The sequence below is a fragment of the Monopterus albus genome, unplaced genomic scaffold (genome assembly GCF_001952655.1).
Source record: "Monopterus albus unplaced genomic scaffold, M_albus_1.0 scaffold81.1, whole genome shotgun sequence".
In the NCBI taxonomy this organism is placed as follows: domain Eukaryota; kingdom Metazoa; phylum Chordata; class Actinopteri; order Synbranchiformes; family Synbranchidae; genus Monopterus; species Monopterus albus.
Window position 1 is genome coordinate 352,386 of NW_018127961.1, and position 9,879 is coordinate 362,264.

At 40.1% G+C, this 9,879-nt stretch overlaps 1 protein-coding gene across 9 annotated transcripts in view; it reads left to right on the top strand.

Moving 5' to 3' along the window:
• Positions 1–9,879, top strand: part of vps13b (vacuolar protein sorting 13 homolog B) — a 360,621-nt gene that overhangs the window by 25,632 nt on the left and 325,110 nt on the right. For all 9 annotated transcript variants that reach the window (XM_020606753.1, XM_020606747.1, XM_020606748.1 and 6 more), the window contains exon 4: positions 2,708–2,825. In XM_020606753.1, coding sequence (XP_020462409.1) covers positions 2,708–2,825 — 118 coding nt within the window. The remainder of the gene's footprint in view (positions 1–2,707; positions 2,826–9,879) is intronic.

Genomic DNA, 9,879 nt, shown 5'->3' on the forward strand with positions numbered 1-9,879 from the left:
GTGCAATCTATGAATGTACTGAAAGATTAAATGAGGTAGGCCTATTTAAACACCTTTCACTTTAAAAAGGGACGGAGACCGGAGGAAACTCTGGGTTTCCCGAACAAAACCTGCTCCCAACCAGGTTAGGTTCACAGAGTAAGTTGCCATAGTAACTGACTCTGAGTTTAGATTACCTCTCTTTTTGAAACGGGTTTAACTTAACCCGCTTTCACGGGTTTAAGTTACCTCCGTTTCTGGAACCGAAAACTCAGAGTTTTCCTCATTTCGGGGTTAACAAACGCAGAGTTTCAACAAAACCTCCTTCTTGAAACGGGCCCCTGAACCTACGTGGACTATACATTATATTTACATACAAATAGTCTGAACCAAAGCCCCAGGGACTCTATGCTTTGTTATCACCAGGGAGTACCGCGGGAATGGAGCTCCACAGTGGGGGAAAGGAACCGGCTAGCTCCCCTGGTGAACCAGAGCTCCAGGCACCTGGTGCACCGGTTGAACGTGTGTACCCCATTATCACCAGGGAGTACCCCGGGAATGGAGTTCCGTAGTGGGGGAAAGGAACCGGCTAGCTCCCCTGGTGAACCAGAGCTCCAGGCACCAGGCGTACCGGTTGAACCTGTGTACCTTGTTATCACCTGGGAGTACCCCGGGAATGGAGCTCCATAGTGGGGGGAAAGGAACTGGCTAGCTCCCCTGGTGAACCAGAGCTCCAGGCACGGGCGCACCGGTTGAACCTGTGTACACACGCTTAAGACCCCACCTTGGTCTAAACAAATTAAATGCCTCTGGTATTACACTGTGTGGGAACAGAAATTTTTCTAAGTCCCAATATTGAGTACCAGGACCACAGGTCATTAATTTTTTTATGTCCCAATCAGGCCATGCTGCACTCTGCTTCACCCATGGAGAGCCACACATCTCCGGCCAGGCTCTTATCATCTCTGGGACCTCACACTGACCTTGCACTTGGATGCAAAATAGTGTGACAGTCAAATCTTGCTTTTACATCATTACATGCGTGATATGCTGTTAATGTAGTGATATAATGGCATAGCATAGACAACACTTTCTGCATTAAGTAGCATACTTCTACTTTGATTACATTTAGTACATTGTGTTAATATTTACTTTAATGCAGGACTGACTTGTAACATAGCAGGCTAATTTTACAGTATGCTATTAGTACTTAAAGGATGTGAATACTTCCTCTACCACTGGTACTAACATGCTTTAGTTATGTAACATGTTATATGCATTTCATTCTGAGGGTTGTTGTAGCTGACAATAGTAACTGTGTAATACCTTTATTTTCTGAGACCGCTATACTGTAAAAGTCTCATACCGATGCAACCCTACCCATGACCAAGGCCCTCTAGAAAAGATGACAGTCTGCTAACAGAAATTGTACAGCTCTACAAAGTCAGTCTCTAGTCATTGGATCTTCTCCATTTTGTCACTTGATGATATCAGATATGAGTCATGGTTTTCTGCCATAAACCTTAGTGTTTACTGCTGAAATTACTGAAATATTATCAGCATGGAAACTTTCTTGTGCATTTGCTACAATTAAGTTAACATTGTATTTACTCTAACAGTACATCTAGTAACAATTCTTGGCAGTCAGTCCTTTAGTATCAGCCTCCTGATCTTTTGACTGTTTTTCTTGTTGTCCCTGTTGTTTTAATTGCCCTCATGTCACAGAGCATGCCTTAGGCTGAGGCATTCTACTGAACCAGTAGAAAGAGCTGAACCTGCGAATAACCTCATCCTGTATCTTGGTTCATTTTGTTTATCTTCAGGCTCATCTCTGAAGGGGATGTTCATTTCGTCATTCCTACACACACACACATGATCCTGTACTTGGTCTCTGAGACCAAATGACGTGCCTTTGTGGAGGAGAGACCTTCACCTTCAAGGAGTTTATTTGAAGAGCTCACTAAGACGATTGCTAAATGGGATCGTAGGAAGGCTGGTGGGAATGTTTGGTGTGAAGGGGGGCTCAAGCAGTGTTATAGCACAGATACCTCTCTAATCATGCCTCTGCTTATTGTGCATACAGTCACACAGAAAAACAGATTTTTGGCTTGCTAGTTTGACCCTAAAAAAACTTGCACATTGTTTATTGAAATGGCTCCTCTGTTGTTCATGTGCACACAAAGGAAACAAGACTAATGGTGTTTTTCCATCAGACGGGTATGCCCTGCTGAGCCGAGGTGTTCAGTGCGTTCAGATTCAGTGCGGTTGTGTTTCCACTGCATTGTAAAACACGTTACCTTCTTGATCACGTGCAGCAGTACGAGCTGCTGACAAGCAACACATAAGTCTTGGTGTTACTGGCTTGCAACATGGAGCCCTTGGTGCTAGGCATTATTTTAACTCATCAGAAGACCAAGTCAGAGACTCAATTTTCAGATTTTCCTGCAATAAAATAAGGGAAATAAAATATATGCTGAATGTAAGGATGTTTTCTTCAGTGCAACATTTTAACCAATCATGTATTGCAATATAATTATACAAAAATTAGCTTGCAGACACATGCGTAAATTTTGTTCTGTTCCTATGCTACTACTGTGCACTATACTCAAACTAATATTGTAATGTGGCAACACCATGGTAATTGTCTGAAGAAAATGCAGTGCACCAGTTGTGAAGAGGTCTGTTTACTTACTATCCTCATGGGTGTTCTTGTTTGTTTTTTCATCAGGATGACTATGAGAGCGGCTCTAGCTCCACCAGTCGCAGTGCCTCAGACAGCACCAAGGCTGTTTCCAAGCCTCGTCGCCTCCAGCAGACTGCCCCCAATGACCCAGACCTGCCCCCAGGTGAGTGATGGCCCTGGAGCCAGTGAGGCTATTTTACCTCCCTGCACAGAGAATGACCACCAGGGCTGGCTCAGCCTCCCTGGAGGAGGACAGAGCCATAGACTGACACCAAGATTAGGGGCTATTTACACTACTACAAAATCTTGCTTTCTAGCCTCTGTGAATGCTTAATGGACAAAATGATTGGATCAGTCTACTGGCTTGTTAATAGGTCAGTGTCTGTGGAGGTCACTGTCACTTTCAAATGTAAGTGGTACCTGTGTACCAGATGCTTTTTGTGAGCTGTGTAGTACTGACTTTTTCACTAGTTTAAATCAGCCAAAGAGAGTCTGGGGGATGTGTCTGTAATAAATCACACAGTGATGCCTCTTATCAGCAAGGCCACTTGACTTGGATTCCATGCCTGTCTTACACCAGAACTTGATAGCACCTCTCAAAGAAGGTTTGTGCATGATTGGGGCTGGATAATGGCCTTTAAAAATGTTTAGCACCTTTTTTCAGTCAATTTCTCTTTTTTAGAAAATAAACATACAGAAACTTTTATTAGCTAGTAAACTTTTTCTTTGTTTACTTTATGCTGGCATAGATAACTTGAATTTATTTAATTTGAAGTGTAAAAGGATACACTTTAGTAATCTCATTGAAATGCTCAGCAAACAATTCATAAAAAGTATGTAACAACCTCTCAGACGGCACTTTAAGAAAATGTTATTTTAACAGAACTAGTGAAAAGTTCTAGAGGCATGTAAAGATAGCAGATTCAAAAGTGAAATTGATAAAGAAAAAGGAAAGGCAAGATGAAAATATAAAGAAAAGTTGTGACTTTTAGAGGGAAAAAAGCCTATATGCAGCAATATAGGAACCTACACTCCTGGCTGGTTGTATCTGGGGAGGATCCTTTTCCAGGCCTGGCGTTATGAGATAACATCACTCACCAGCTGTTAAAGCAGGGTGCCTTACACCTCAGCCTACCTACCACAGAACTCCCAGGTGTGTATCTGTGTGCAAGTTTTAGTGTATTTGTGTTAATCTGTGTGCATACCTCATATTGTTCCAGCAGTGAACCTTGTTTCAACCCATTACAGGGTGTATAGACAACTCTCGGATCAGAGGTTGCATCACCTCAATAACACTGAGGAAGCAGATGAGTGCTGTAATCCCAGCCTCACTAATTAAAAGGTAGAGGTTAAACGGTAGATGAAGTAAACCTAACCTGCTGTGACTCAGACAGAGGATATTTTCCTAAGAATAAGATACAAAACAAATCTGTCAGTCTTTAGGTAAAGGATATTTCTTTTAAACTGAGGGGACAGCATAGCATTTCATGGCAACACGCAGGTAATGTTGTGGACATCTTTTATTTTAGACTTGTTATAATCTGCTGGTATGGATCAAGATAATGTCATACTTTTTAGTTGTTTAAAGCAAGGTGTCTGTGTGTCTTTTAAAAAGTCTAAATCCAGTAACTAGAACTGTAGACTTAAGGTCTTAATGTCTTAAATAAGGCTTTGATAGGTCTTAAGTTATTAATCATCTTTATATTGTTAAAATAAGTCTTGCTTTTGTGTTTTTAGGAAAATGCCACCAAAGTTGATATACTGGTTCCATGTTGTAGTTCTTCCTCTTATCAGTTTGTGCTTATCAAGCTGTAAAAAATACAGCACCAAACCAACTTGGAGCCCAGAACATTTGCAACTTTGCTGCCCAGTCAGAATTGATCAGTACTCAGTTGTATTTCCATTTCTGCCTAAAAATGTCTCTGGTTTGGTCTGCATGCCCTTGTAATAGTACTTATACTGTATATAGATGAAATGCATATATAGCTGATAGGGACTTTAATGGACCTGCCATCAGCTCTATAAAACCCAGTCTGTTTCAGACTCTTTATTTACTCCAGTTATATCAGTTGGCCAAAACATGCACTCTTAAAACACTGTCTCTGTTGTGAGTGAGAAGTGAGGAAACCACAGAGCACATACACTAGACAAGCTGCCAACAGCTTCATTTAACGAGTCATGGTGAGGGGAAAAACAAATTCATTTTAATTGATGAGAATCTGTCACTAGCTTTTCCGAGCTTCGTCCTCACTGACACTTTTCTGTACTCACCTAAATGTAAGATGATACAAAAATACCAAAGGAAACCATTATAGGAAATCTAAGTCTTTATATAATTTTACATTAATGTAAAACAATTTATCTACCAAAAGTATTTGTGTAAGAATATTGTAGGCTACGTATGTACCATGCAGCCTTATTATCTAGCAAAAAAGAATAAATGAATATACAGTGCCTTGCGAAAGTATTCGGCCCCCTTGAACTTTGCGACCTTTTGCCACATTTCAGGCTTCAAACAAAGATATAAAACTGTAATTTTTTGTGAAGAATCAACAACAAGTGGGACACAATCATGAAGTGGAACGAAATTTATTGGATATTTCAAACTTTTTTAACAAATAAAAAACTGAAAAATTGGGCGTGCAAAATTATTCAGCCCCTTTACTTTCAGTGCAGCAAACTCTCTCCAGAAGTTCAGTGAGGATCTCTGAATGATCCAATGTTGACCTAAATGACTAATGATGATAAATAGAATCCACCTGTGTGGAATCAAGTCTCCGTATAAATGCACCTGCACTGTGATAGTCTCAGAGGTCCGTTTAAAGCACAGAGAGCATCATGAAGAACAAGGAACACACCAGGCAGCTCCGAGATACTGTTGTGGAGAAGTTTAAAGCCGGATTTGGATACAAAAAGATTTCCCAAGCTTAAAACATCCCAAGGAGCACTGTGCAAGCAATAATATTGAAATGGAAGGAGTATCAGACCACTGCAAATCTACCAAGACCTGGCCGTCCCTCTAAACTTTCAGCTCATACAAGGAGAAGACTGATCAGAGATGCAGCCAAGAGGCCCATGATCACTCTGGATGAACTGCAGAGATCTACAGCGGAGGTGGGAGACTCTGTCCATAGGACAACAATCAGTCGTATACTGCACAAATCTGGCCTTTATGGAAGAGTGGCAAGAAGAAAGCCATTTCTTAAAGATATCCATAAAAAGTGTCATTTAAAGTTTGCCACAAGCCACCTGGGAGACACACCAAACATGTGGAAGAAGGTGCTCTGGTCAGATGAAACCAAAATCGAACTTTTTGGCAACAATGCAAAACGTTATGTTTGGCGTAAAAGCAACACAGCTCATCACCCTGAACACACCATCCCCACTGTCAAACATGGTGGTGGCAGCATCATGGTTTGGGCCTGCTTTTCTTCAGCAGGGACAGGGAAGATGGTTAAAATTGATGGGAAGATGGATGGAGCCAAATACAGGACCATTCTGGAAGGAAACCTGATGGAGTCTGCAAAAGACCTGAGACTGGGACGGAGATTTGTCTTCCAACAAGACAATGATCCAAAACATAAAGCAAAATCTACAATGGAATGGTTCACAAATAAACATATCCAGGTGTTAGAATGGCCAAGTCAAAGTCCAGACCTGAATCCAATCAAGAATCTGTGGAAAGAACTGAAAACTGCTGTTCACAAACGCTCTCCATCCAACCTCACTGAGCTCAAGCTGTTTTGCAAGGAGGAATGGGCAAAAATTTCAGTCTCTCGATGTGCAAAACTGATAGACATACCCCAAGCGACTTACAGCTGTAATCGCAGCAAAAGGTGGCGCTACAAAGTATTAACTTAAGGGGGCTGAATAATTTTGCACGCCCAATTTTTCAGTTTTTTATTTGTTAAAAAAGTTTGAAATATCCAATAAATTTCATTCCACTTCATGATTGTGTCCCACTTGTTGTTGATTCTTCACAAAAAAATTACAGTTTTATATCTTTATGTTTGAAGCCTGAAATGTGGCAAAAGGTCGCAAAGTTCAAGGGGGCCGAATACTTTCGCAAGGCACTGTAAATAAATCGAAATTGCTACTGGAAGAAAGTCAATATTGGAAGACTTAGATTGTGGATTGGAGGCAAAAACTGATAAATGGGGCACCCCTTTTCTGGCCTCCATCCTTATTTTTTAAGCCACAAGTATAGTTCCCCAAATTTAAAGTTGGTTGCACTTGAATGCTTCTGTCTTAGAAGACAGTGACTAACGAAAACAGATGTGTATGGATGGCTGCTAGATGAGTGGGAATGTGTGCAGATGTCTATAGTATGACACGGGGACCTGTATCTGCTGTGAGACATCTCAGGGCAATGAACAGTCTTGCGTCTTCGTCAGCATCTACGTGGATAAACCACTGTTTTGCGTCTGCTCTCCTCTCTTTCAAAACAAAACATGGCTAACACAAAAAAGCAGTCACCAGTTTTTATCCAGTCATATGGCCCTAGGCTTTCACATGCTGAATGAATTTATCTTCTGTAGTCTCCCTGTGGTGGAAAATAGTAATGTTAATTCACATGCTATGGACTGGTAGCCAGACAGAGACCAAGTGCTTCCACCTTGGGGTGTTCTGAGAGTGATTGTTTACTGCTGCTTGTGGGGGACCAGTGGCCACTGTCTGTCAGAACCACATTTCTCAGTTTTAGGGGAAACCTGCTTTGAACCTATTTGCACTGTTAGAACTGTGCTTTGTTTTATATAAAAAGATTTACGACTGTCATGACTCGCTTTGAGTCTAGATTTGGGCTTCTAATTTTTGGGATAACAATTATAATCAAGATTATCCACCAATAGGGGTGTAACAGTATCGCGGGACTGTGATAGTATTAACATATTTTATTTTGCTATAATTGTGTTCAAGTTGAAGAAATTGAAACTGACATAGCAGATGCTCCATTGTTGACTTTTAGAGCTGCTGTGTGGCAGCATTTCAGTTTTCCTGTTTCAAGAAATGACACAAGTGGAAATTAAACTGACATTCAATTTGCAAATACTGCTGGATGAAGGCATTACTAGCCCTGTTTAGAACTGACACACTTATGGATATATCTTGCAGAAGCAGTTGGGACCCCACTGTGCGCTACGGATCAAACCTGACGCTTAAATGCAACACTAACCACTTAGTAACCACCTCTAGTCTTTGCTCTTGAAAAGTAAATCATGATTGAAAATCACATCCAGTAAAGCACAAATCTCACCTTGATGTGGCTTGTCCTAGTGTATTTTAGCATTGTCTTCTCCTCATTTTGGTGTGCCAAGCGACAATTTGCTCACTACTGCTCCCAGTGGTCAGGGGAATACCTGCTTCAGGTGGTCCAGTAATGAGAACAGCAAACCTGCCTAATGAGTACTACACTGCTCAAAAAAATAAAGGGAACACAAGGGAAAATAAGACATTCAACTATGTAATGAACAAGGTATTAAATAAGAATATTTCATTCATTCAGATCTAGGATGTCTTATGTTGTGTTCCCTTTTATGTTTTTGAGCAGTATATAAAGCTGATCGTCCACTGAAATAGTACTGTTTCTTTTTTATTAATATAAACATTTAGCTGCTACACTAATCTGCACTCACTGACCATTTTATTAGGTACAACTGTATGCAATTAAATGCAGTACGTCACCTTAACATACTATATGTGTTTATGAAGCTCAGAGTCTTTGTTTTTGGTGAAATTGTCCATAAATGTATAAATTCGATTATATGTTTATTGTTGAGATCATTGTTAAAGGTGGTGGTGTTCCGGACTTTATATTCAGAGGTGTTTCTGTATTTGTCCTGCCCAGCTACATGCATGAGATGGTCAGAATATTGGGAACACCTAATAATGTAGTGTTGTATTGAAGTGTGACTATTAAAGTGGACAGTATTTATTTCATAAAAGGACTGCTACTGACTGCTGCATTGTTTGTTTAGCAGTTGTAGAGACAGTTCAGTCATTCAGTGCCAGTTTTTTGCACATGCTTGGGTCATGGCAGGCTACTTTTATTTTAATAAAGAAGGAAAGCAGGATCACTTTATGTTAAAAGGAAAATCATACAAAAAATGCAGATTTATTTAGAAAAAGGCATTTAAACAAATCATTTTTCTTTTTCATAGTATTGTGATGTATACATTGTGAACTTGTTGTTGTGGCAGTATTGTACTATGTTTTTGGTATCATTACATTCCTCTCAATTTTTTTTTTTAATCAGTCATGTCCTTTAGGAGTACTAGAGCATTTGGGGACCTTTTCTTTTGATTTTACCAATCTAATGCACTGAGTGTAACGATTGCCTAAACACATGGTTTAGATGTTGATGTATCTAAATGTATGTGTCACATGTAAATGTTTACATTGCTTGGAGTGTGTCCAGAAAATTGTGCATGCATGCATGGTTGTGTGCCTATGTGTTTTATCGGAGGAGACTGGGATATGCATGGACTAAAATGCAAACACAGTCCTGACATAAATCTGTGATCAGTGCTACTGCTGTCCTGGTAATGAGGCCTTTGCTCAAAAAATAAATATAACAGCTGTTCTGGTATTACTGGAAAATGCTACAGATGGATAGAGAATATCCCATACTAGTAAGGGCTGGAGCTTCTGTTCTGGAAACGTGCTGTATCGTGCATGTTTGAGTTCTTTGGCTCTACCATTCTGATAAGCTGATAGAACAGCTAAGTATTTAAGTGGCCTGTACTGTTGGTGATCATAACCTCCTAATAATACAGGCATGCAGTTTGTCTACAGTCCTGCAGAAAACTTGTGAAAACCTTGCATCACTACATTCATGTTACTTTTACAGTTTGAAACAAAATTAAATGGGAATTTGTAGAGTTTTGTGAACTAAATTCAGCAGTTTAAAGGTGCTATGTCCCACATCAGCTGGTGGATGCATTTTTTTGGTTACATTGCTAACTGTACTAATTACATTTCCAAATACAGTAACACTGCAGGACCAGCTTACAGTCTATTTATTGTGTGATGGACTTGTCAGTCTTTCTCTCTATGTCTAGTAACTGGCAAGCCTTATAGCTGCTAATACTTTCCATACATAAGAAAAATGGTGAGCATGGACAGTATAGTGTTTCTGTCCTGTATTGCACAGAAGAGAGTACTTGGCCTGTTCTGAGATTACATAAAGGAGCTGGTTTTTCCAGTCATTTTATGGTTAA